The sequence below is a fragment of the Eptesicus fuscus genome, chromosome 8, assembly GCF_027574615.1.
Source record: "Eptesicus fuscus isolate TK198812 chromosome 8, DD_ASM_mEF_20220401, whole genome shotgun sequence".
Lineage (NCBI taxonomy): Eukaryota > Metazoa > Chordata > Mammalia > Chiroptera > Vespertilionidae > Eptesicus > Eptesicus fuscus.
The window spans coordinates 76,046,494-76,073,308 of record NC_072480.1 but is presented as its reverse complement, the minus strand read 5'-3'; the positions used below and the strand labels follow the sequence as shown (position 1 = coordinate 76,073,308).

At 56.1% G+C, this 26,815-nt stretch overlaps 1 protein-coding gene across 1 annotated transcript in view; it reads left to right on the top strand.

The window, feature by feature from the left end:
* Positions 1 to 25,492, top strand: part of RASA3 (RAS p21 protein activator 3) — a 115,930-nt gene extending 90,438 nt beyond the window's left edge. The window contains exons 8-24 of the mRNA XM_008143904.3: positions 1,455 to 1,531; positions 4,150 to 4,254; positions 6,497 to 6,653; positions 7,072 to 7,220; positions 8,056 to 8,170; positions 8,980 to 9,054; positions 9,965 to 10,088; positions 11,402 to 11,508; positions 12,417 to 12,494; positions 13,812 to 13,889; positions 14,859 to 14,932; positions 15,776 to 15,882; positions 16,466 to 16,548; positions 18,469 to 18,677; positions 19,781 to 19,884; positions 22,496 to 22,679; positions 24,022 to 25,492. Of these exons, the coding sequence (XP_008142126.1) occupies positions 1,455 to 1,531; positions 4,150 to 4,254; positions 6,497 to 6,653; positions 7,072 to 7,220; positions 8,056 to 8,170; positions 8,980 to 9,054; positions 9,965 to 10,088; positions 11,402 to 11,508; positions 12,417 to 12,494; positions 13,812 to 13,889; positions 14,859 to 14,932; positions 15,776 to 15,882; positions 16,466 to 16,548; positions 18,469 to 18,677; positions 19,781 to 19,884; positions 22,496 to 22,679; positions 24,022 to 24,097 (1,902 nt within the window). The 3' untranslated portion in view covers positions 24,098 to 25,492. The remainder of the gene's footprint in view (positions 1 to 1,454; positions 1,532 to 4,149; positions 4,255 to 6,496; positions 6,654 to 7,071; positions 7,221 to 8,055; positions 8,171 to 8,979; positions 9,055 to 9,964; positions 10,089 to 11,401; positions 11,509 to 12,416; positions 12,495 to 13,811; positions 13,890 to 14,858; positions 14,933 to 15,775; positions 15,883 to 16,465; positions 16,549 to 18,468; positions 18,678 to 19,780; positions 19,885 to 22,495; positions 22,680 to 24,021) is intronic.
* Positions 25,493 to 26,815: the final 1,323 nt, after the last annotated feature.

The following is a 26,815-nucleotide window of genomic DNA, read 5'->3' as shown; positions in this document are numbered from 1 at the left end:
CCTCACCTCAAGGGACTCATGCTGTTTTCCAAAGGCAGGGATGACGTCTGGAACAAAATCTGTAGAAACGTCTTTAATATGAATGTGCGTTCAAGGTGCAGCAGCCTTCCGTGTCTAGACTGCCTACACTGGCTCAGACTGGCGCTTTCCAAACTTTTGATTTTACTACAACACGCAGTGAGGCATAGACTTCACACCGGGACGCACTTCCCGCCAACAGCTGCATCCACACCTGTGTGGTTCCCACTCACTCGAGGAGCGCTGAGTATTTGCTCTGGCGTATTCGTCTAAAATTGTGGGTCTCGACTCACTAGATGAGTTTAACGGCCCCAGATGATGGAATGTAGTAGTAGGGGCCGAAGCCTCAGGATCCCAGAGAAGGCCTAGCCCTGGGCTCTCGGTGCTGCTGGTTAGGGCCTCGCTCGCGGCCTCCGACCAAGCACCTTTGGGACATGCTTTTGTGTGGAGTTTATGTCCTTTGACTCAGAGGCTCAGCCCTGCTTAGCCGCACGCTCCCCCTTGTCAGGCTCTCCTCACCTCCTTTCCGCCTCGGCTGGCAAGCAGCCGAGCCCTGCCGGGGGCTCTGGCGGGGAGCGAGGGGCTGGCAGGCGGCCTCCTGCAGGAGTTCCAACAGGAGGTAGTCTCCAGCCCAGCTTATTCCAGGATAAAAGCCAGACTTATCTAAAAACCCTTAAATATCTAAATGAAATGATTTAACATTCTGTAAGAGTCACCTTCATTCACTGGAGAGATATGGTAGGTGACAGGCAGGGATAAGGCAGAGAGGAAACAGGCCAGCCCCTGCGCCATCCCACTGGAAGCCAGATACCTCATCATAGCATTGGGGATCATACCAGGCAGGGGGCACGGGGGGCTTCCTGGAGGAGGTGACATTTCAGAGACACCTGCTGGCTTCCCAGCGGGGAGCAGAGTGAGGAACGGCCTCGGTAGTGAGCTGGCAGGGGGCACAGGTTGTAGAAAGATCCCACGTGCTGGGTGAGGAAGACAAGTGGGGACCCTGGGGGGCCTTCAGAAGTTTTAGCCAAAGGAGATTAGGTCGGGGCCCTCTGGGCTGTGGCTGGTGGGAGCCGGGCTTGGGTGGTACAAGGACAGGCTGCCAACAAGGTGAGGGCAGCAGGTGGGAAAGCTGGGGAGGAGCCGATTGGAGGCCTGAGGGAGTGGATGTCAGGAGGGGGAGGTGGTCAGCAGGGGAGTGGCTGTCTGGAGGAGGGAGGGAACTGGCTGGATGCTCATGGGTGCTGGGAGGATACATGGAAGTTAGTGTGACGTGCCCTGCGTAGCCCCACACCCCCACACCCCCACTCCCAGGAATTGGGCCCCAGTCCAGCCTCTGCTCATTCGCGGTGAGTGGGGCGCATAGCCTCCTCCCCTGAGCTGGACGGTCCAGGGCAGGCGCTCAGTCTAACTCGCTCTCCCTCCCTCTGCTCCACCAGGTGACCAGGCCCTGCAGCTACAGCCGAAAGTCCCACTTCGACTTTGAGGAGGAGGATGTGGACAAACTTGAAATCCGGTGAGCAAGAATCAGGGTTTCGAGATTCCTGGTTGGTGGCTGCAGTCTGAACTCACCTCTTCTGTCCGCTTTTGTTTTGTTTTGCTTTGTTTTTTGGTTAATCCTCACCTGAGGATATTTTTTCCATTGCTTTTTCAGAGAGGATGGAAAGAAGGGAGGAGGAGGAGAGAGAGAAAAATATCGATGTGAGACAGACATATTGATTGGTTGCCTCCTGCACATACCCTGATCGGGGCTGGGGACTGGAGATGGAACCTGCAACCCAGGTATCTGCCCCTGACTGGGAATCAAACCCGAGACTCTTCAGTGTGCAGCCAATGCTCTAAGCACTGAGCAAAAAAAATAAACAACAGGGGGATGGATAGGGGGGATTTTAACCTTCTTGGTGGTTTTAACACGAGGATGTTGGAAGTTGAAATCAGTCATAATCACCCCAGGGGTTGGGTGGTTGTGGCTGAAAGGACACTTACTTTCCCAAGGGGCAAACTCGGCTTTTCAGTCCGGCTACTTGGGGACTCCCCTGACACAGCCTTGGGGTGCAGTCGGTACTTGTCACCCTAGAACAGGGGTGGGGAAGGCCCTGCCCTCGGGTGGTATAAGGCCTGAGAAATCATTTGGTCCGGCCCTGCCAAGGCATTAGGGGTGAGTTAATTAAATGTTTGACCAAATATAGCAGGCTAATTTTTAAGTTGTTAGTTGTGTATGGCCCGTGAATGATGTTATAAATATCCAAATGGCCCTTGGCAGGAAAAAGGTTCCCCACCCCTGCCCTGGAAGATCCCATCGTGAGTTCCCGGCATCAGTTTTAGGATCCCCTCAGCGTAGGCAGCCCCGCCCACCTGCAGCGCCTGCCTCAGGGGGAAGGTGCCTGGGAGAGCATCACCAGCCGGGTGTACTTTCCCCTGGTCCTGGCCCGGGTGACCACCCCTGGGCTGAGTAGCCGGTTCAGCATAGAAATGCCCTGATTTGACAGGATTTAAAATCTGCTTTCCTTTAGGCCAGGGTTTTCCGAGGCATTCATTTGTGGGGTACTCTGGTATCCCTCCCTCGAACCTGCAGCGGCTTTCCCGGCCTCTGAGCAATAACCAAGCTGTGGGGGTTTCCAGGCCAGGTGGGGGCTGACCTTTGGGGTGCAGGGTACAGGCCAGGGCTCTTCCCTCTCCCAAGTGCAGGGGACCCCGGGGCTCTGCTTGGCCCTCTCCTGGGCTCAAGTCCTGAGGGGTCGTGGCCTCCACACAGCCCAGCTTTAAGTGTTTCCAGGCAACACTTAAATCTTCCATTTCAAAACTCTGAAGCCAAGGTGAAGTAACCCCAAGTCGAGAAGGTCCCCACTGGAGGTCCGCAGGCCTTATTTGAGGTTTGACTGCACACTGCCTCCTTCAGACAGATGGCTCCGCTTTCTTGTTCAGAGAAAGACTAGGCTTTGAATTCAAGAGTGAAGTCCTTAGTTCTTTTTCTAAGCATACAAACCAAAGATGCTTTTAAATGCTTCTTGTATTAAAAAGAAAAGTCTGCCTGGCGACTTGTTCGTATTTTGCTGAAGTGTTGCTCAGCAGATTGAAGAGTCTTCTGCTTATAATTCTAAGTGTCTGCATGGGACAGTGTTCATGTCCATGTCCTGACACGCGTGTTCCTGCGGAACATCCTTTGCCTGCTGTGATGTCCATGGCCCCTGCTCGGACTTGCTGCTGCAGTCTTCTAGAATTTTCCCCAGTCTTAAATTTCAGCTCATGGGTATCCTCTGATTAAGCTCATGGGTATCCTCTGTGGGTGTATGCCATGCTCGCTAGTTAGCACCAGGGAGCGTTGTCCACCTCCATCTGTTACTCATGTGCGATCCCCACGTCCCCAAATAGGAGGGAACAGAATTCTCTCTGGAGGGAAAAGGCTCATGGGTGACAAACTCTTTAGCAGGGTGAGTGTGGACATTTCTCAAAGATGGTACCTTGTGCTGAGCTTGCAGCCGGCAGTGATGGCCCCTTGGGTGGGTCGGAGGGATTGTGGGTGCAGGGTTCTGAGTGCAGGTAGAGAAGGAGGAGTCAGACCCGGCTTTCCTTTCCAGTCGGGAAAGTTGGAGGCATCCTGGCTGCTGATTGGGCAGCCTGGCCAGTCCCCCGGGGCACCATTCTCTGCAGTAGCCCGAGCAGAGCTAGATTTCATTTATTCCCTCCACTGTGCTGAGCCCGAAGACTGAGGCTACCTGCTGCTGCTCCTGCTGTGTCTGAGACACTGCCCAGCCTGGAGGGCAGGTCCTGCGACACTGGGACCTCTCCCAGGTAAAGGCAGGGGACGCTCCTGGCTTCAGGACACAGCAGTTCCCTCCTGTTACAAAGACAGGAGGCAGCTCACCCGACCTGCCTGAGGCTCTGCCTCTACCTCCTCTCGGTCCTGGCAGCCGGGAAATGCACATCTCCACACCAAAGCCGGGTCCTGTCTGACCTCACGTCTTAAATGTCCTCAGTCAGTGCAGATCGCACAGAGGCTGACTTGGTGGAACCGGAGGCTCTGTCGTGCCCCCACCCTCCTGCGGAGAGAGAAAGGACGCTCGCAACAGCCTCTGTGCCTCCCCGGGCCGTTCTCCAGGAGCATCCGTATGCCGACCGACAGTTGTTTTTCAGGGTTGACCTCTGGAACGCCAGTAACTTGAAATTTGGGGACGAGTTTCTGGGAGAACTAAGGATTCCGCTGAAAGTGCTGCGGCAGTCCAGCTCCTACGAAGCGTGGTAAGGTGGCGTGTGCCTGCCTGCCGTCCCGTGCTGCGGGCGGAGGGACAGAGTTAACTAGTCAAGGGGCACAAAGCTGCGTGTTTACAGCCCAAATGAAATGCACACGTCAGCTTCCTCTCTGGCCACCTACTCTCGTTCTGCCAAGTCCTAACTAGCTCCAGCGCTGTGACAGGTTCAGGTGGGAAACTGCAGGGGATCACGCTGACACCACCAGTGGTGGCTGAGAGCCTAACACAGAGGGCGGGGCATCAAGCCCTTTGGGCCTGCTCACTGTGGGCAGGCCAAGGGCACGCCTGGGAGCGCCATCGTGTCCGCTCTGCCCTGTGGCAGCAGTCATGACCTCTGCCTGTCGTCAGAAGTGTCACAGGGCGAGGAAGGTGTGCAGGGTGCTGCGGGTTCAGGTGAATCTCCATTGCAGTCTGCGCGTCTAAGTGAGGGTCTCCGCTTGACCTCGCCCTCACTCGTGTCACCCAGAAGACTGAGATTTCGCTTCCCGTCTCTTTATTCCTCATTTCTCTGGTCTATTTTGTATTTTGGCGTAAGGAATGTGCCTTTGTTGTATTCCATGTTTGGTTCATAAATCACATCCTATCACAGTGCACATCATCATGGTGAAGCCGCAGACACTATGGCTCTCGTTTCACACATCTTGAACAGACACACAAGATGGGGAGGAGGTGTGGGTCACACAGCACACGTCATGTCATATGCCACATATCTCACACCACTAGCCACATGTCACATGACATGCTGCACACTGCACAATCGCCCTGCACGTCTAGACGTATCATGTGGTTGGATTTTTGTGTTGTGCACAGTGGCTGTTTCTTATCATCAGGAGACTATGGAGTTCCTGTATTTAAATATATATCCTATCTAATAAAAGAGTAACATGCAAACTGACCATCACTCCAACACACAAGATGGCTGCCCCCATGTGGTCAAAGATGGCTGCCCCCATATGGACACAAGATGGCTGGCAGGGGAGGGCAGTTGGGGGGGACCAGGCCTGCAGGGGAGGGCAGTTGGGGGGACCAGGCCTGCAGGGGAGGGCAGTTGGGGGGGACCAGGCCTGCAGGGGACAGCAGTTGGGGGCAACCAGGCTGGCAGGGGAGGGCAGTTGGGGGCGACCAGGCTGGCAGGGGAGGGCAGTTAGGGGGCGATCAGGCAGGCAGGCAGAAGCAGTTAGGGGCAATCAGGCAGGCAGGCAGGCAAGCAGTTGGGAGCCAGCAGTCCTGGATTATGAGAGGGTTCCCAGATTGGAGAGGGTGCAGGCTGGGCTGAAGGACACACACACACACACACACCCCGTGCATGAATTTCGTGCACCGGGCCTCTAGTATATATATATATTGATTGATTTCAGAGAAGGGGGAGGGAGAGATAGAAACATCAGTGATGGGAATCATTGATAAGCTGCCTCCTGCATGCCCCCTACTGGGGATCGAGCCCGAAACCTGAGCATGTGCCTGACTGGGAATCAAACCGTGACCTCCTGGTTCTTAGGTCAGTGCTCAATCACTGAGCCATGCTGGCCAGGAGTTCCTGTCTTTAGTTCCACGAGGATAGCACCAGCACAGCCCCAGCTGAGCTCTGGTTTCTGCCAGGAGGCATGCTTAGCTGAGCATCCCCAGCCTTGAAACCACAGATGTGGCACTCGCCTGGCGCCCAATGGGAGCTCTACCCACATCGCATCTCTCACTGCCAGGCCAGGAAACTCAGAGCAGGCAGGGTTCCCGCAGCGCCGCACAGGGTAGGACCCAGGAGAAGAGAAGCCTATGAGGAAGCACCGCTAAAGCGGCGGTGTGCGCAGTGGCCTGCCCGGCCCGCCAGCACGAGCTCACCACCCCCCTCGTGTTGAAAGCTCCGCCACATTTCTTAGAATCCTTTCAGTTTTGCTCTGCTTATTGCTAGCCACTGTGGTGTTCGTCTTCACAGATAATTATTTTACTGCAGAATTTCCCTTAACCACTTCACTCCCTCCCCCTCCTCATCCTCTCCTTTCTTCCCACCCTTCCCCTTTCCCATCATGATCTCTGTCTGTGGCTCTGTGTCGTCAGCCCTGATAGGAAACATCCCTAGGGGGATGCCCGGGTGCAGGGACCCTGCAGGGGGTGTCCTACAGAATCCCCCTGAGCCCCTCCTGCCTCAGACCCTGACACAGAGCCCGGCCTTGACGGGGGACCAGCCCTGGGAGGTGCTGCGGCCTCACGCCACCTGTCCTGTGTCCTGCGCCCAGGTACTTCCTGCAGCCCCGAGACAACTGCAGTAAGAGCCTGAAGCCTGGGGACCTGGGATCCCTGCGGCTGAACGTGGTTTACACAGAAGACCACGTCTTCTCCTCCGACTACTACAGCCCACTGCGGGACCTGCTGCTGAAGTCTGCGGACGTGGAGGTACCCCTGTGCTGGTGCACCCGTAACCACAGCCCCCCGCGGCCCCTCCCCCCTCCCCGTCCCTAATCCCCTGCTGCCACTGCCTGGCCCTCCTTACCCAGACCCACTCCCTCTCTGGCCCCTGCCCAGCTCTGCCTCCCCACCTGCCCAGACCAGCCCCTGAATCCACCTTCCACTCCCTGATTCCCTGGCCGCTCCCTACACCTGTCAGCGCCCCCCCCCCCCCCCCCCCCAGCCAGGCCCTGACCACCTGAGGCCCACACCTGGGCTGCCTGGTCCCTGTTGGTGACTTCCCTGCAGCCTGGCCCCTCTGGGCCTGTTTTGTGCGCAGGAACATCTGAGTCTCCCTTTGCTGGGTGAGGGGGTGTCATGGGGGGGCCTGGAAGCTGCCCTGGGGTCACGCTGTGTCCCTGCGCAGCCCGTCTCGGCGTCCACGGCTCACATCCTGGGCGAGGTGTGCAGAGAAAAGCAGGAGGCGGCCATCCCGCTGGTGCGACTCTTCCTGCACTATGGCCGGGTGGTGCCCTTCATCAGCGCCATCGCCAACGCCGAGGTCCGGAGGACGCAGTGAGTGCCACTGCGGCCTCTGCCCGGGACCCCTCATTTCCCAGGGGTCTGGCCTGGTGATGGGCTGGGGCTGGGGCTGGGGCTGCGGCTGGGGCTGGGGCTGGAGCTGGGCAAAGTTGGGGGGCTGGGCAGCAGAAGTCTCCTTCAAAACATGTCACAACACAGGATGGGGCAGATAAGGAAACCATATAGATTCAGGTTTTCTTTCAGAGTGACACTTACTGTCTTTAAAAATGCACCTTTTCTTCTGGAAATCTCGAGGTGCGTGTGCAAGAAGGGGGTGAACGTGGCACTGGTTGCCTCAGGAACGGGCTCAGTCCAGCTAAGCCCACCTACGAGGCCTGGGTCGCTGTATCCGCCAGGACCTGCTCCCCCTAGTGGAGAGGGTTCTACATGCCCGGGTCCCTCAGTGCAGAAACATCCAGACGCCCTGGTTGAAAGAGGGGAGAGAAAGCACAGCCTATCCCGCCCCTTCCCTGCCAGATCTCCTGTGCTGACCCCGGGTTTGGTCCTTAGAAGGGTTTGGTCCTTAGAAGCATCCGTTGGTTCGTTTGTATAAAACGAGCCTCAGGGAGGGGAGGCAGCGCCAGCTCCTGTTCCTTTGGATGGGTTGATGGCAGGAGGCATGTTGCTGACTTGTTACACAGGCAGGATGGCCAGGCCCCCCTGCTGTGAAACATCCGGTCTGGTCTTGGGCTCCTTCTAAAACCCCCCGATAGCAGACTCCAGGGCGAGCGTGTGCCTGCCTCTGAGGACGGACGCTCCAGAATAGGTTCTGCTTCTCCTCCACCTCGCTCACTGAGGAGACAGAAGTCACCCTCATGCTGTTTTCCAGGGACCCCAACACCATTTTCCGAGGAAACTCGTTGACATCCAAGTGCATTGACGAGACGATGAAGCTGGCGGGGATGCACTACCTGCACGTCACCCTGAAGCCCACCATCGAGGAGGTGGGTCGGGATCCCCAAGGGCCCAGTGCTATGGGGTGCATGGGAAAGATTTCCCCAGGAACCCACATGTCTGTGTGAAAGACAGACAGACAGACACACAGGGAATGCAATGTGAACAAACAGCTGTCACTTTCATGTCAGCTTCGCTCCCTGCCTCACCACACACCTTCCGTGTGTATTTCAGAATCGTCCTCATTTTCTCAAATTAAAAAACTACTTAAGAAAACCCATTATTCTGAAGACAGAAGGCCCTGCAGGGGAGGGCACCTCTCCCCACAGGTGCTGGCTCCCCGAACTCGCAGGGCCCGGGGTTTTCTCTGGAGCCCCCTGCAGCTGTGGCGGCCCTGCCCCGGCTCCTCGACACCTTAAAGGAGCCACACGCTTCCTTTCCAGATGACTCGGCGTTACTTACCTGAGCCCTTCACGGGCACCTGGGCGGTCTCATAAAAAACAGGCCCTGTGCGTGCGAGACAAATTAAGATCGCATTCTGGCTGAGCCTCTGTGTGGTTTCCTGGCAGCACTTAGAAGTGAAACGTTGTGAAGCTTTATGGCGCCGGATTCCATGGGAGATAATGCAGAACCATCTTCAAGGAAGTCCCGTGCCCCCGGGACTCCGGCCTCACACACTGCCCGCTGCCCGGTCTTCGGCCACTGTTCCCCTCCCCTGGCCGGCGGGGGGCTCGCTGTGGGCATCTGTGTTCTGAACAAGGCTCATGGCATCCGTCCCTGAGCTGATACTGCTGCGCCCCACCTCCCTGAGCTCCTGGGGTCTGTCTCGCTCACTCCTGGTCGCAAATGCTCTTTGCAGATATGCCAGAGCCACAAACCCTGCGAAATCGACCCCGTGAAGCTGAAAGATGGTGAAAACCTTGAAAACAACATGGTAAGGGGCTCTGGCTTGTTCACCAACACTTTCCAGAGTCAGTTGCCTGTCTTGAGGATGTTGGGCACGTGGCCACTTTGGACACTCTCGGTCGGGTGGGGCAGGGCGTGCTTTGCAAGGGCACACACAGGAGCCTGAGGGCAGACGCTGACTTCACCTGCTGTGAGGTGACCAGTCCCGGGCGGCGATTGGCCACTGTCTTTCTTTGCTCTTGAGTTCCTTCCTGCCAAGGAGCACCACTCTGTGGCCTGCCACTCAGCTCCTGCTCCTTCCCTTCCTGGGATAGCCAGGAGCCCTCCCCCTGCCCCGCCCCCTGCCCCCCCACATGGGGTGGCCTCGCCAGCCTCAGTCTCCCCAACCCTCAACAAACACAGGTCCCAAACCTACCACCCCAGGCTGTTCCCAGAACTGTTTCTTAAAACAGCAAAACTCCCTAATTTTGACATTTCACCCTAAATGTTTTAGTCTTTTATGATTTCTTCATCCAGATCAGGCGATGTCTTTGTCGTGCCTTTAAAAAAAAAAAAAGAGAGAGACAGGGTTCTCGCCTTCGGGAACTTACACTTCAGTGAATTTGACTCTGTGTTTAGTTAATGAGGTCAGGCACAGAGGAGGGGACGCAGTGTGGCTTTCCCCACACCCCAGAACCCCTATTATTTGCACTATATGAATTATATTATAACTAGTCAGTAAGTAGTTTAAGAGGTTTTTTTTAAAAAAAAAACAAAAACAAAACAACCATGATGGGAATTGCACCTTTTGCTGCCATAGCTCCCCGAGGCTGCTCTGGGCTGCTCCCCGACCTCTGGACGCGCTCCCTCCCCATGTGTTTGAAGTGCTCCATGCAGCCTGGGAAAGAGTCGGGTTCACATGAGCACTGTTGGAGTGTCCCACCCACATCTCATTGCAGGAGAACCTGCGGCAGTACGTCGACCGCATCTTCAACGTCATCACCAAGTCGGGGGTGAGCTGCCCGACGGTCATGTGTGACATTTTCTTTTCCCTCCGAGAGGCGGCTGCCAAGCGCTTCCAGGGTGAGTGCTCTGGAGACGCTGAGCCAGCAGGAAACATCCACAGCCCTCCCTAGGTGGCTCCCTTCCTCTGCAGACGCCTCAAAGCACAGAAGGGGCGTTGCAGAGCCCCATAAAGGGTTCTAACAGAGCCGCTGGGCCAGGCTCAGATGTCAGCATGCATCCCTTCCCATGCATGTCTGCGGGCAGAGCTCCCTGGTCCCCGCCTGCGCCTGTCGCTGGGTGAGCTGGGGCTCTGGCCCCACACCAGGCAGTAGGCCGAGTTTCGTCCAGTGGGACCGTGTCTACTTGCCTGGGTCTGGTTTATGCAGCCAGGAAGCCGCCCGTCCGGGTCCTTGGGCAGTTTCTTACTTCACTATGTCACTACTTGGTGCTCTGTGTCACCTAACTCTGCCTGGCTATATTTCTAAGAAAGACAGGATGAGCCCTTTGGGAAATGGGGACTGGAAGGGCCCCAGGGATGAGTCCCCTCTTTTTAATCATGCTGATTCCCTGGGGAGGCACCCAGAGCTACCATGGCATCCAGCCCTATGGGAGGGGTCACGTTAACCGAGGACCTGGGTGCAGGGCACTCGCCTGCTCAGACCAGGTCTTAGGAGGCTAAGGGCGGGGCCACTTGGTACCTGGCCCCGGCCTGGTCCGGTGAGCACCATCCCTAACTCACTCCATCCATCCCTGGGAGCCCAGGAGTCAGCCCAGGCATGACCTGTTGCCTTGGGGACCGCTGAAACCTCAGCCTCCGCGCCCCCAGAGCAGTCCCTGTGCCCAGACAAAAGGTCCCTAGGTGAACCCAGTCCCTTCCCTCCACCTGCTGGGGCAGCTCAGCTTCCATAGCCGAGCCCGGCCAGGACCTGCTGCTCTCAGAGCTCGGGCTCCTTCTAGGGCCAAAAAGCATCCTGTGTCGGGGGCGGGCAGTTCCCAAGCACACCAAGCCTCTGGTCCTCTTTGGGACAAGATGTAAATAAATAATGAACAGACCATATCCTCCCATCTCCGATGTGAGTAACCCGCCCAATAATGAGCCGTCCCCCTGTAAGGCCACTAGGGCCTGGTGAGCGGGTCGTGTCTGTTACAGCCCAACTGCCAGACGGTGTTATTAATAACAGTGAGGGGGAGAGAGAAGGAGAGACAGAGATAGAGAGGGAGAGAGACAGGGAAGGAGAGAGGCAGTGGGTCCAGGAGAGCCGAGGGCCAGCACCTCTGCCTTCGGGGGACCCTAGGTGGAGCAGGGGCTCTGGGGTGCAGCCCCTGGCCCCGGTCCACCGCTGTGATCTGTAGAAAGCCCGTTGAGCTGGCTCTCTGTGTCCTGGCTACAGATGACCTGGACGTGAGGTACACGGCGGTGAGCAGCTTCATTTTCCTGAGGTTCTTTGCGCCTGCCATCCTGTCCCCCAACCTCTTCCAGCTCACGCCTCACCACACAGTAAGTGAGCACCAGCCCTGCAAGCTGGGATCCAGCCCCCCTGCACCAGCAGGTGCCGGTGGGCCCAGGCCAGACTCTTGGCCAGGCCTACGGAGGTGGGAGAGACCCCCCCCCCCCACGCCCGCCCCGTGGTAGTGGGGTTGTGAACACGCCACATGCCCTTGCCTCCTTCATCTACAAGGACTTTAGCGACGTTCCTAAGTTGCATCGGTTAAAACATGGATGCTGTGACCAGGTTTTAGCTGCTGACTGCTGTTATGTTCTCCTCTCCCCATGGGAAAAATTGAGTATTTATCATCTTGTGTATATTCAGCCATTTATTCAATCCAGCACCAGACATTAATTGAGCACCCGTCTGTGCCAGGCTCTGGGCTTTCACGGAGCTGACGTTAGTGATGCATCAGCAAAGAAAGTGCCAGGCGTGGGCAGTGTTTGGTGGAAAGTACAGGGTGATGGGCCCATTCCTGGTTTTGTTGGTTCTAAGTTAAACTTACAAACCACGTGAAGGTAAGAGAGGTGACCTGGGAGTTACAGAGCTGGGCATGGTAACCAGACAGGGACGCCGCTGAGTTCAAGATGCTCCCGACTAAGTGTGCCGTAGGGTCCAGAGCGCTGATACCCAGCAGCTCTTTTCACACGTGGCCATTGCAGAGCCAACCAGACTTTGTGGAAGTGCCGGGGTCTGGATCTGGAGAGCCTGCATTTTCAGCAGCTCCCAGACCACACAGAGTAGAAGGGCCCAGGTGAACTTCTCCGAATCCAGTGTTTGTGTGTTTACTGTTCACTCACAGACAACATGTAGCTTATAGGGATGTCACTCATTTTGCTGGCTGTGCAATTCTGGGCTCAACCACAAACATTTCTGTAAAACTGAAGCGAAACTCGCATTTCTCTCTCCCGTCTGGCAGGACCCACAGACGTCTAGGACACTGACGCTTATCTCAAAGACTATTCAGACGCTTGGCAGCTTATCCAAGTCAAAGTCTGTAAGTGATGTCTTTTAATCATCTTTTTTTTTTTTTTAAACACAAGCAAGTGTGTGTTTAATGCATTTATAAGGATAAAGAATAATAGAACCAGCCAGTATCCTCCCCCACCAGCTCAGGAGGTAGAATTCCAGCCCTGGCCAAGCGCCTCTGCACTGCGGGGCTGTGAAACGTGGCTTTCTGAGGGGAAATCAGGATGGCAGGCGGTATGTTATTGTCACCTGCGGGACGGCTAGCAGGCCCGCTCCTGTGTATGGGTTCCGAGACCGAGTCTCCTCAGCGCAGCTTTGGGGCCAGTGCTTGGCTCTCTCTGAATCAGAGTAAAGTAAAAGGTGCACCGATCGCTTCCCTCCATCACCAGCCCCAGTTTCTGTTGGCTGGAAGTTCAGATAAACAGGCGCCTGCCGGTCAGGGTCTGCACAAAACCCACCTCGTTTTCACATCCAGAAGTAGCCAACTGACCTACCTCTGAAAGCAGTGCCAACTGGGGTGGGGACGGGAACGGTTGTTTGCAGGCCCCTTCTGAGTGACTGCGCTTTGCCCCGACTCCTGTTCGTGGTCACAGGCGAGGCTCCCTCCCAGCCACCATGCCTGGGTACACTTCATAGACCTGGAACCCAGATGTCAGTGACCACACGTCAAAGGGGGTTGAGCCATAGAGTTAGCTCTTAAAACACCACTTAAATGGAATTAGTCTCTTGAGAACGTTTTAGCACGCTTCTGTGACTTAAGGTCTGATTTCAGTACCTGGGCTAAACTTCTAGGGCAGCACCTACCTCCCCCCCACCCCCACCCCATCGGTCCTAGCATCTTCCCTCCGTTTAGTTACCATAACAGGCTTGCTGCAGTCTATGCCGCTAGAGCAGTGGTTCTCAACCTTTCTAATGCCGCGACCCTTTAATACAGTTCCTCATGTTGTGGTGACCCCCAACCATAAAATTATTTTCGTTGCTACTTCATAACTGTAATTTTGCTACTGTTAATGAATCATAATGTAAATATCTGTGTTTTCCGATGGTCTTAGGCTCTACAGCAGCTCTACCCACAGGTCACGACCCACAGGTTGAGAACCGCTGCTGTAGAGCCTAAGACCATCGGAAAACACAGATATTTACATTACGATTCATAACAGTAGCAAAATTAGTTATGAAGTAGCAACGAAAATAATTTTATGGTTGGGGGTCACCACAACATGAGGAACTGTATTAAAGGGTCGCGGCATTAGAAAGGTTGAGAACCACTGCTCTAGAGTCTTCAGAGTTGGGCCATGAGCCAGGAGACCTGTAGGCCTTTGTTAAGTGACCTGCTTCCTTTTAGGCCAGCTTTAAGGAATCCTACATGGCTGCATTTTACGAATTCTTCAATGAGCAGAAATATGCTGATGCTGTAAAAAACGTAAGTACCAACATCAATTAACATAGACTTACCCCACCCCGATTATATGTTGTTTCTAAGAAACAGAGTTGCTCTTTTAAAAAATTGAGTTTAAATTTGAGTAACATAAAAGCGACCATTCGCCATTTGAAATGTTTCAGACGGTTTGGTCCATTCGCGGTATCGTGTGCCCGTCCTCACCACAGGGCTGCTGTAAGCGACTCCTACACCCACCGCTCTTCTTTGGAATCTGATGTGTGGGGGCCCTCGTCATCTTTACGTCTAAATTCTATCTCTAAGTGACTGAGCATTATACCTTCATAGACTCTCTACTCCTTTGGGTCCACAAACTCTCATGCCCTGCCCGGTCCCAGCCACCTGCTCCTGGTGCCTGCGAGTCCTGGAGGCCCGGGACCCCAGGCCCAGAGTTAAGGATAGCATGCTTGGGGGAAACTCTTCCAGATCCTAAGCAGTTATACACATTTACTGCTCAGAAATCATAAAAACCATAACCTAGAAGGGAAGGAAGGGAGAGGAGCCCAGTGGATGGGAGGAATCCAGACAGGCCGTGGGGCAGTTGAATTGATCAGGGAGCCCCAGCCTGAGCAAAACCACAAGGGGATGAAGATGGCCAGGGAGGAGAGCCTGCAATGCTTCAAACTCCAGGAGAGATGCCTTCCCCGGTCACCTGTTAAAAGGCAGGTAGACCTCCAGGTGTTACCTGAAGTCCAGTGAGACCTTCCCAGGAGGAGCCAGTGGGAAGTCGAGGTGGGGGCTGAAAGCTTCTTAGCCACAGTGGAGACCAGCATGGTGTCCCCAAGATTCTCCAAGAAGGGCCCACTGCCCTGGCACCTGCCCCCCCGGGTTCTCCTCCCTCTCCTGGTGCCAGAAGGGGACACAAAGCATCCGTGACATCATTTATACGTAAGAATGAATGTGTGCAGGCACGCCATTTCCCCTGTTAATAATCTGGTTTTTCCTCCACTTCAGTTCTTAGATTTGATCTCCTCCTCTGGGAGAAGGGACCCCAAGAGCGTGGAGCAGCCCATCCTGCTCAAGGAAGGGTAAGGCTGGCGGAGCCACGGCCGGCGGGAGGAATGCAGGTGGCAGGCGCTCCCCGTCCACCTCGGCCGTGAAGTGGGGCAAATCTGCCCTCGGGGCTGGGGGTCTCCCAGGCCAGAGGCAGCACAGACCCTTTGGGGCCATTGTCCACCACTTTTAAACCCCCCAGCCCAGGGCAGGTCCAAACGTGGTGTTGTTTACTTTCATCTCTCTGTGCCTGTTCTCCGCTGAATGTGCAGTGGAGAAATGCCCGGCCCGGGAGGAAAGGGGAGTGAGAGACTGAATGACCCCTGACTAGTCAGGGATTCATGCACAGTTGGCTCAGGCACACCTGAGTTCCAGGCCTTACCTTCCCCTCCCAAGCCCCTCATTCCTGAAGCGTCTGTCGGGAGACTAAAGCATCGCACCTAAGCAGGCTCCCCCAGCCCCCCGCGGCTTTGCTCCCCAGAGCGCACCTTCCCGCCTCTGAGGCTGCTGCCAGGGCCTGCTCTCTGGAAGCTCCTGCCAGTATTTCAGTGTGGGAGGTGGGGAGGGGTGGCTGCTTTGCTGGAGGGCTGAGGAGCCCACAGCCCTCGCCAACTTGTAATTTACAGTTAACACCAGCAGGGGGGGCTAAACTTCTCTAAAGTAGAGACATTGGCCTTTTGATTTTTTAAATCTATCGCTTGGAAATAAGTTTAGAAGATACTGAAAATCCGCAGTCTGTACCTGGTATCACAGATACGAAAGCGGCGAGTTATTTTGATGTTGCAGACGTGACTTTGGGCTGCAGGACGGGGAGGGCCACGTGGAACCTGCCCCCGAGCCCTGGGACGTTCCCCCACCCACTGTCCTGTTCACCACAGGTTCATGATTAAGAGGGCACAAGGACGAAAACGCTTTGGGATGAAGAATTTTAAGAAAAGGTGGTTCCGCTTGACAAATCATGAATTCACCTACCAGAAAAGCAAAGGTAACAAGAAAAAATCGCCTTTTCCTCCTTTTCACATACCTTTATTCCGAGGGACCAGGCCTTGTTTAAGTCCCAGTTGGGGTTACCCTCTGCTTTTCTGGAGTGAAACTGAAAGCAGAGAAGGTGTGTCCCCCAAAGTGAGCAGTTTCTGTAAACAGGAAAGGAGGGGCGACATCCATGGGGGTGGCCCGGTGGGGAGCGGGAGGGGCGCAGGCGGGCACCGTGCCGCCAGGTGTAGGAGTCAGGGTCTCACGGGTCTTATCCCACTTTGGCTGTGTTCTCCTGGGTCTGAAATGGCTCTGATTTAGGTCATGGGATGGTGAGAAAGTAATCTCTCCCCACAAAAACGTGGGAACGTGGCTCTTGGCGACAGTCCTGGGTGTTGCTGGGAGCGAGGGCATGAGGCTCTGTTGTTCTGTGGACACAGAGGACCCATTTCCAGGCCTCCTCTGACCACTGCCCTCGGCCCCCTGTGCCTATGGCCTATCAGTTTCTTAGCCTTCTCACCTAACGAGGGGAGACCTACCCCTCCTAACCCAGCACGACCTCTGGGCCTGCCACTCATTAACCCCTCTCGCCGCAGGAGACCAGCCCCTCTACAGCATTCCCATCGAGAACATTCTGGCCGTGGAGAAACTGGAGGAGGAGTCCTTCAAGATGAAGAACGTGAGTGCAGCCTTTGCAGGCGCTCTTCCGGGCTTCGCTCTCCTCTCCCACTCTCACCCGCCGCCCCTGCCTCTCCTCTCAGGGCCCTGCCTGGGTGTTTACAAGGCGCTGTGACTTTGCACCTGACCTTGGAGCCCAGCAGCCTGACTGGCCCTGCCTGTCGGCTGGGGCAGGAGAACCTGCAGGACGATGGCCTCCCTGGTGTCCCCGGGGGCCCAGGGACCCTCTGTTAAAGGACGCCAGGGGCAGGCTCTGGGACCATGTGGAATTCCTTTGAAATGTCTTATTTTGGTCTAGTTTGAACTTCCAGAAAAGCAAGACTAGAACAAAGACTTCCCATGTCCCCTAACCCAGAGTCACTGGTTTTGTCCCATTTGCTGAGCATATTCCTTCATTCTCCCTCCTCCTCTCTCCATGTAGGATGTACATATTTTTTTCCTGCACCATGTAAATACTTCCATGTATTTCCTAAACACAAGGTCATTTCTATAATCTCATACAGTAGCCAAGCCAGGATGCCTGAGCTGATGCACTAGCACCACTAATCCACAGTCCGTATTTAAATTCTGCCAGTTGTCCCAGTAACGTTCTTTATAGCTGTTGTTTTCCCCCGGGCTGGCACGCAGTCCAGAGCCACAGGGTCCGTTATTTCTCTGGCGTCTCTGGAACATCCCTCAGTCCTTACCCCTGTTTCGTGGCCTTGGCATTTTTGAAGCATGTAGACCAGTTTTGTGGATATCCCTCGGTTTGGGTGTCAGGTGGTCGCTGGGCATGGTCGGGTCATGGGTTCTGTCGGGAATCCTGGAGGCCCTGGTTTCTGGTGCATCCTCTCAGGAGGCCTGGCTCATGGGAGACACACTGGGCTGTCAGCGTCCTGTTTCTACTTAAGTCCTCCAGCCCTTGGGAAAGGCCACTGTCCCCCTTCTGTGGCATCCTGACTCCTGGCCTTCCCTCACGCCCTCTGACAAGTTCCGTGTGAGAGCCTCCCAGGGCTCGGCCTGCTCACCTCCCCCATAACGCCCTTCTGTGCAGCTGGCCTGCTCCTGCGGGAGTGCCCGGCCATGCCTGATGCTCAGGACCTTGCACCTATTGTCTCTGCTGCCCCAGGACCTGTGCACCTGCTGTTCCTGCCGCCCGGGACACTGTCCATCCCTGCCTTCCCCTCTCAGTTTAACTAACTCCTAACCGTGCTGCTCTCCTCTGGGGAGTGTTTATTCTGAGCATTTACACTGAGCTGCCCATTGGGCTTCCCTCACTCAGCCCCCGCACTTTGTGTTCATTTTATCCTGCTGGCTGGAAGCTCGCGAAGGCAGACGCTCTCTGCCCTCACTGTGTCCCCAGGACCGAGGACAGTTTGTTGAGTGAATAATAAATAGGAAAGGAGTGGAGGCTCTGAGAAGCCTCAGGGAGGAGGCAGCACCTGCCTGAATGAGGAAGAGGAGTCCCCAGGGTGGCCAGTGGGGGAGCGAGAGGCCTTTCGGATGGAGGCAGAGCTGGGATGAGGACGGGAGGGTGGGCAGCATGAGCTGTGATGTGCCTTGCAGGGAATCCCACCCCAGCTTACAAAGCAAGGAGACCTAAAGAAACCAGTCCTTCTGTGTAAAGGCCCCAGTCAGCTTTAGGAGGCCCCATGGGCGAGGCAAGTGGTGCTACTCCCGCCTTTCGAATGGAGACCCCGACGCCCCAGGAAGGAAGTGCCTTGGCCAGGCTGACCGTGGCTCCCGCTGCGCCTGCCTTCCCCAGGGCGGCAGCTTCAGCTCTGTTTTCAAGTTCAAGGGCACCCACTGCAGCCACTGCACTTGTCTGCCTCTGGGTCGGTTTCAGATCCTCTCACTGCAGCCCCTGGGCATGTAGGCATCTACAATAATGACCCCCTGGTCCTTGCTGGGCAGTCCCCGAGCCCACTGTCCATCTCCCCAGATGTTCCAGGTCATCCAGCCAGAGCGGGCGCTATACATCCAGGCCAACAACTGCGTGGAGGCCAAGGCCTGGATCGACATCCTCACCAAAGTGAGCCAGTGCAACCAGAAGCGCCTCACCGTCTACCACCCCTCCGCCTACCTCAACGGCCACTGGCTGTGCTGCAGGGCCTCCTCGGACACGGCCCCCGGCTGCTCCCCGTGCACCGGGTAGGTCTGCGGGTGTCCAGCCCCCAGCCGCCCGGGGTAGCCCAGCACAGTTACCCGGGTTATGCACCCTACAGGGAAGTTTCGTCAAGGGGGTCAAGTTGCAGACCCCACCCACTCAGCCAACTGCACACCCGCAGGCTGAGCCTCCAAGGCTGCTCTCTAGTCATCCAGCGCCTCCACCGAGGGAGCCCTTGCAGACTGTGTAGACTGGCAGGAGCTCCGGGCCTGCCTGGGTTCTCCTGCCCCTGCCGGGGGTGCATGCCCTCCTTGCAGAGCGGGTGGCAATGAGGAGGGGCTCCAGGCAGAGAGAAGACCCCCAGGGGCAGGCTTTTCTGCCTGTTTCTTCTAAGACTCTGCAAGCGTTCTGCCCTCCTGATGCACCCTCTTCGATTTCTCCAGTCGACACTCCCCACCTTTGGGAACCGAGACAGCCCCTCGTTTCCAGCCCCTCCTTTAGCTGAGCCCCCTGATGGTCATGAGAGGCTCCTCTCTGCCATCCTGGAGGGAGGCCTGGTGACTCACGCTTGGCCAGCCCCGGTGCCCCATGTGACTTGTGAGAAAAGTGACAACTGCTGTTTGTTGTGTTTGTGGATGTGACGCATCCCCCCAAAGCTCTCAGAGGCGGAAACAGGAAATGCAGCTTCACAGGCAAAGAAGCTAAGGCTCAGGATAAGGGATAAGTCCCTGCTGTCCAGGAGTCTGTGCCACAGCCCTCACCCTGTCCCCCCAGAGAGGCTGGGTGCTGTGCCTGGGAGGGGCCGCTGCTGAACCCTCAGGCAGGAGCAGGAGCCCACTGGAGCCTCGGGAAGGAGAGGGACCCACTTGTCCCTACCTGGGGCAGCCAACCGACCCTTCAGGGCACACGGCCCAAGTGCATATTTTTACTCTGGGTCATTGCACAGCAAAAGAAGTCTGCCTTGTTTGCTTGCTATCCTGGCAGATGGTCACTGCTCAGTGCCGGTGGATTATTTCACAAACTACACACAAATGCCCACCGGGGATAAGTTCGGTGCTGGGTCACTCTGTCGTCTTCAGTGGTCTTTTAAAAAGCCAACACCATGATTAACAGCGTTGTGCTTTCCGTTCTCGCTGTGTTCGAGCAGCGGCCTCCCGGCAAACATCCAGCTGGACATCGACGGGGACCGAGAGACGGAGCGCATCTACTCCCTGTTCAACTTGTACATGAGCAAACTGGAGAAGATGCAAGGTGAGGACGGGGGGGTCAGCCTCTCACACCGATGGCAGCAGCTGGGGGGACGCCTGGCCCAGGCGACACGTGGACCGCTCTGCAGAGTGACTCGGGGGAGTGCAGGCAGACCTCGCCTTGTTGTGCTTCACTGTGTTGTGATTCCCAGGGACTGAGTTTTCATCAACATCAGGGAAGGCCCTCCACCAGCAGAAAGATCTCCGCTCGCTGAAGGCACACGTGACAGTTAGCGTGTTTTAGTCATAAAATCATTTTAATTAAGGTTTGTACGTTGTTTTTCTAGACATACACTATTGCGTATGCAGTAGACCACAGTGTAGTGAAACCACCTTTGTATGCACTGGGAAACCAAGAAATTAGCATGGCTTCATTGCAATATTCGCTTTATGGTGGCAGTCTGGAGCCAGACCCACACTCTCTCCCAGATGGGCCTGTGAACCCCTCTGAGCCTCCCTGGTCTACGTGTGGTGCCGTCTGGTGCCTTCTGCAGCTCAGGCATCTGTTTGGGAGACAGCTTAGTGCCTGGGGCCGTGGATGGTCAGCACTTGTCCTGTCGTCGGGCGCTGTGTCTCGTTCCCGGCTACTTGGTGAAAGTGTGTCAGTTGCTTTGCTGAAACCAACATGCACACACTCTAGGCATTTCCCTAAGTCTTGGTTTTATAAACCCTTTTAAAGAGGAAGTAGTGTGCTTACCATGATCTGTTCTAGTGGATGTTGGTTTTATTTTCTCCTCCCTGAGCTTAGCTCATAATCTATTTACTAATCCATTCAAGAATTTTGCATTAGATAGGTGTGTGGCTTACGGTTCCTCTTTTTGTGTGGTGTCGGCAGTTAAACCCTCTTATCCCCCCTTAGTGCTGGATGTCCTCGGGGCCTGGGCTTCTCCCAGGTTCCTCCCAGCACTCCCCGCACAGACCACGCTCTGTGGTGCCCGGGATGGAGTTCTCCCAGGACTTAGAGGCCTCGATTCAGAGCCAGCTTTGGCATCTGCTATGAGACACACTGGGCAAGTCACTCACCAGGCAAGTCCCTCACCAGGCAAGTCGCGCACCAGGCAAGTCACTCACCAGGCAAGTCACTCACCGGGCACGTCGCGCACCAGGCAGGCCCTGACTTCCTCTCCTGCGAAATGGGGCCGCACCGCCACCAGCCCATTGGCTTAATTCGAGGACTGAGTGGAACAAACTCCGCGGAGCAGTGAGCACGGCACCCGGAGCCGCGGAGGGCTGGGGCTCGGTGTCCTCCCTCCCCGCGGAGGGCTGTGTCCTTCTCCCCGTCCCCATCGCCCGTCCTGCTGGCCTTTGGTGACTCTCCTCCGCATCTAAGCGCAGACACCTGTCCTGGCAGTGAGGACTGCCTTTTGTTTCTGCTCTGTAACAAGCTTCACAGACGTTTGCTAATTCAGGTCTTAGCTCTCTTGGCCTGTCCATGTGGCAGTGACGGTCCTTTGCCCCTCTCTCTCCCTCTGTCCTTACGACAGCAGCCACCACAGCTCACACTCCCACTGCCCCGGGCTCAGGAGACTCGGGGGCACTGGCTAACTGAGGCTCTGGCGCTTAGGTAACTTGCCCAAAGCCACGCAGTGACAAGCAGTGGTTGGGGGTGGGGGGAGGACACGCAGGCAGTGTGGCTGCAGACCGGACCTGCGCTTCACTTGCGGAAGAGGCTGAGCTCACACTCGAGCTCGGGGGCCCGGGGCTCCTCTTCTCCACTCGGTTGTCCCTCACGTGTAGAGCCCCTTATCGTTCTCATGTCACACCCCCTTTTCTTTGAAATGTTACATCTTTTCCATTTTCCTTTGCGCAGACCCGTGATTTTTCAATTAGAATCTAGAGGTTTCCCCCGAGCAGAAGCAGACTTCACTGTCTGGATCCCAGAGCTTTCTGTGATAATGGACAGAGTACAATGAGGCGAGGCGCCCTCCGGATGCTGGCTCCCGGGCCAGGCGCCCTGCAAAGCACATGTCGTCCCACCTGGTCTCTCTGTGGCCCTGGCGCGCGGGGCCCAGCATAGCTGTCGGGCAGAGGGGAGGGGCCGGGACCAGGTGCCAGGGGACAGGAGTGGGGCTGCTCCAGTTCAGGTATCTGGATGCCTCCTGTGGATCACTGAAGGCTGCAGGCAGCATGGTCTTCAGCAGGAGTGAGGTGCTGAGCAGGTGGGGGTGGTGGAGGTCTGAAGAAACTGCCCGCACAGACGGGCCGAGAGGGGACGTCCTCGAGCTCATCTCCCCAGCCTGATCATGTCTGATCCCACAGCCCTCGAGCCAGCCTGGTCCAGTGTCCAGGAGCAGACATCCATCCATGCCCCACTGGCTCATCAAGCTGTTCCTGGCTTGATGAGCCGGTGGGGCATGGATGGATGCAGGTCACCCAGGGTCAGGGCTGTCAGAGAGGGGCTGGGGCCCTGGCGTGGGGGCATTGGACCCTCAGAGGCCTCGGTTCCCGGGCCCTGGCTTTCTGGCCCTGCAGGGTTCCCCAGCACTCAGCATCGGCCAGGCTGGTAGGAACAGCTGCTGTTTCTGGGGCATTTGCCTGTGAATGGTCATCCTTTACCTGAGGAGTCCAGGGTGCTTCCCCACGCACTGATCTCCGCCCTGTCCCCAACGGTGTAGAGGCCTGCGGGAGCAGATCTGTGTATGACGGCCCGGAGCAAGAGGAGTACTTGACCTTCATCATCGATGACCCCCAGGAGACCTACAAGACACTGAAGCAGGTCATTGCCAGGGTCGGGGCCTTGGAGCAGGAGCACGCCCAGTACAAAAGGGACAAGTTCAAGAAGACCAAGTATGGGAGCCAGTGAGTATGGCACCCGGGCGCAGGGGAAGTCCCGGCAAGGGTGTGGGGGCCTGGGGGAGCGTGCAGGGAGCTCCAGCGGGAGGAGGGTGCTGCCTGCCCAGAGCCACCGGTGTGCAGTGGGCACTGTGCAGGCTTCCCAGCTCCTTCAGAGCAGGGCTCACCTCACGCTCCGGGCCCTCTGGGCAGTGTCCTGGGAGCAGCGCTCTCTCCCTTCTCCCCTCCTGCCTTCCCAACTCATTCACTTTCACAATTAGGCTTTCCTAGGCCAGCAAACCGGCCTTTTCCCCCTCTCTCTTGAGGCCAGCTCTGGTGGACTAGCCCCCATCTTTGTCTTGTCCCTCCCTCTCTTCCTCCAGCCCCCCCTACCTCCCTCCTCCCTTCCTACTTCCCTTCCTCCGTCCTTTCCTGGCAGGTGTGGGTTTGCTCTGGGAAGGGGAGTGAAGGGCTCTGCAAGGGGTGAGCCTCCTTGGACCAGTTGCTCACAAGAGCCTGGCACCAGCGAGCACCTCCCAGGGTGGCTGATTCTTCTTTGCTCCCAGAGGAGTCATCCTGGCTCCATAGACATTCAAAGCATATCCCAGATTCCCTTTACACCCCCCTGTCGAGAGAGCTGCGTCGACTGTCTAAAAATGTTGTCTTTGATTACATGTGGTAAAGCCGAGGTTGAAAACAGCCTGGAGCGCATCCTACGTCCTGTGGCAGCAGCTGTGCAAGCGCTCGGGCAGCTCGGGACCGAGCGCCTGCGACCTGGGGTCAGGCATTCAGCAGACAGCACCGTGCCCCTGTGGAGCACAGGGTTCCCACACACGTGTGGGTGCATGGCACACGCTCTATGCATACGGTCATGTGTGCGCATGAGACATACACACTGTGACGGGTCACAGTGGGTGCCTCCACAGGCGGCTTTGGGCTAAGTCTTTCTTTTTTTGCTTGTCTATATTTTTCATAATAATTACAAAGAATACACATCACATATATAGATAGAAAAAAAGTCTCTTATTTTATTTATTTTTTAATCCTCACCCGAGGATATTTTTCCATTGATTTTTAGAGAGGGTTGGGAGAGGGAAAGACAGAAAGAAATATGGGTGTGAGAGAAACACATCAATTGGTTGCCTCCTGCATGTGCCCCGACCAGGGCCCAGGACGAGGAGGAGCCTGCAACCGAGGTACCTGTCCTTGACTGGAATTGAACCCGAGACCCTTCGGTCTGCAGGCCGACACTCTATCCACTGAGCCAAACCGGCTAGGGCTAGAAAAGAGACTCTTAAAAAGTGCAGATGAGCACGGGCAATGGAGGGCTGTGCCTCATGTTCTCCCCTCCCCCATCTCCCCTTTGCAGGGAACACCCCATCGGAGATAAGAGTTTTCAAAGCTACATCAGGCAGCAGTCAGAGGTCTCCACCCATTCCATTTAAAGCCTGGAGGACGTCCTGCCCAGGAGGGCGCTGTGAGCTGTACCAGGAACCCCACAGTCTTTGCGAAGGAGGGAGACCGACTAGAAGGCAGAGTGAGGAAGCAAAGGGATCCACATTCCTTGCTCGCGTAGAGGACAAGCGTCAAGCTCACGGAACTCCTGAGACTCTCCGGGCTGTTCCCGTGGTTGCCACGCACTTTATTCACGCTGCTGGGCCGGTGCCCTGAGCTGGCCTTTCTGGACCGGGTGCAGGACGCCTTGCGCCCCGCAGGAGCGCTTCCGTCTCCTGTGCACTGCTGCCTCACTGGCCTCCGCGGTGCCTGCCAGGAGCCTGCCTCCGCGCAGCCCTGCAGCCGCGCAGCCGGAGGTTCAAGCATTATTCTTCTCCTATGAGCCTGCTGTCCCAGCGCCGCGGCAGGCGGCTCCTGGTTTCAGCTTTTGATGTTGGTGATGTTCCTGGCTAGAGGGTCAGTTTTGTGGTCAGGATGTGCAGAACTGCACAGAGATCCCAATTTGAGGATGCTCTTGATATTTGGGGGATACAGGGTTTTTCTGCAGAGAGTTCCTGGGGGGAGGGGCTCCAGACTTCTCTCCTGAAGGCCAGAGTCCCTCTCTGCTGTCTGCTGAGACAGCCCACAGCCCGCAGACGCCCCTGGGCTGCTGAGAGGCGGAGCTGGTGTCCGCCAGGCCCCACTTCAAGCACCAGTTGTGTTGTTGTGCTGTCAGTGGGGCTTAAAAGTAGAAGTTTGGGGGATATTTTGAAAATAGAAATGTGCGTTATTTTCAAACTGATTTTCTTAACGTTTTTAATTCGCTCTTTGATATGAAATAACTCGGATCATCCAAACCTGGACTCATTGAAGGGGAGGGTGCCACCGCAGGGCCAAGAAGGGAATGGGAGCTAGTTACACAGGAAACGGAGCGAGGGGAGAAATCCTGAACTTGAAATGGGAGGCACTGGGCTGTGCAGACGCCCCCTGAGCCCCGGAGGTGATATTGCACGGTGTTTCTGAGAAGCCCCTAGAAGCAGCGGTGGGGGCTGCTTTCCATTGGCGGGGGTGGGGTTGGAACGCCAGGGGAGCTGTTGGCTGACTTTGCCCAGACAGTCCTCACAGCGGCAGGCAGCGGCTTTGGAAAGCACTGTTCAAACACAGGACCACGTGCCCTTGTGCCATCTCCGTTCTGTTTGCAAGTTCTGTCCTTCAAGCTCCATCTAGATGCCAGATAATAACGTAACTTGTCACAAAAAAGGGGGAGAAAAATCCTGCAAAAAACAAACTTTGGCTGCACCGAACTGCGATTTTTAACATGGATTTGTAACTGAATGTTTCCGTTTATAAGATACTAATGATTTGTGAAGTATTTTACCTTCCAATTAAACAGACCTTTTATTCTTTCTGAGGACTGGCTTAGTTTCCCAGGAGTGCCCACGGGTAACTGCCCACGTGGGAGATGCGGGGGTGGAGCTGGGCAGGTGGGGAAATGGATGATGCACCTGTGATCACAGGTGAGGTCCAGTGTGGGGCTTCGGATGAGCTGGGAGCCATGATGCTCCGGGATGGAAAGGTGTGGGGTTGGCACTCTGAGGGCCGTCGGAAGGTGTTTCGCTAGGACCCTCCAGTGTGGATGGAGAAGGTGTTACTGTCCGAGAACACAGTGGCTGCCAGCTCGAGGACCAGCCAACCCACCTCCCGGGAGAGGAGGAGCAGGAGGCTCCAGGCCTCCCATGTCACCGAGCAGAGGTGGTGTCCCTCCTGGAGGGGGAGAGGGAGGAGCTAGATGCATGACGGGGCCTCTAGGATGCCATCCACCTCTGGGGAGAAGAATGCACATTCTCATTTCCTGATTCCTTTCTTTTCTCCATTTGGTTTTCATTCAATTGTTTTTTTAAAATTCCAGCCTGGGTCAGCTGTTCTGAGAAGAATCAGCTGCTTCTGGGGGTGCGGCAGCCACAGGACTTAGGGCGACAGTGGGGGCAGGGACTTGGGGAGGGCCGTGCTGTTGCTGTTTCTTTCCAGTCCCCCTCCCATCTGCTCTGGGCAGGGGCAGCTGAGGGCTGGCAGGGGCTGCAGGGGTGCCAATACGGGAGGGGCTGCCCAGGAGGTGAGAGACCATGGACACCGGTCAGCCCAGATGTGAGCATCCAGCAGGACCACAGGGGAGTATCCAGTGGCCAGGGTGACTCCAGTTCCCTACAGGCCCAGCAGAGGGAGCCAGGGGGGCTAAGCTCTGCCCCATGGGAGGATGTGGAAGGGATGAAAGGGGAAATGCTGTGGGACAGGAACAGATGGCTCTGTTTTCACCTGTTCTTTCTCCAGAAAACCTGTTGCCTGAAGGCACGAGCTGTCCCTCAGCGCCCATTGCTGTGACTTTCATCGGTGGCCTCCAAGGTCAGGTGCCGCTGAGGAAGGTCTCGGGTAGGTGGGCACCATGTCTGTCCCTGCACTGGCGCTTGGTGACAGAGGCGTCCCGTGAGCTAAGATAATACAAGCAATTTGTTTGAGGAGATAGAGTGCAGGTGGAATTAGGGAGCCACTTCTGCTTCTGAATAGTCATGGCACCCCAAGTGCAATCGGCTGGTTGTCCCCAAGGTCTTGGATGATTGGAGGAAGAAAAACCGTGTGCTCGGTGAGGGTATCAGAAATGATCTGTTAGACTCTGTTAAGGGCTGGTTGTGTCCCCCAAAAAATCAAGTGGCCAAGCCCTGACCCTCAGTGCC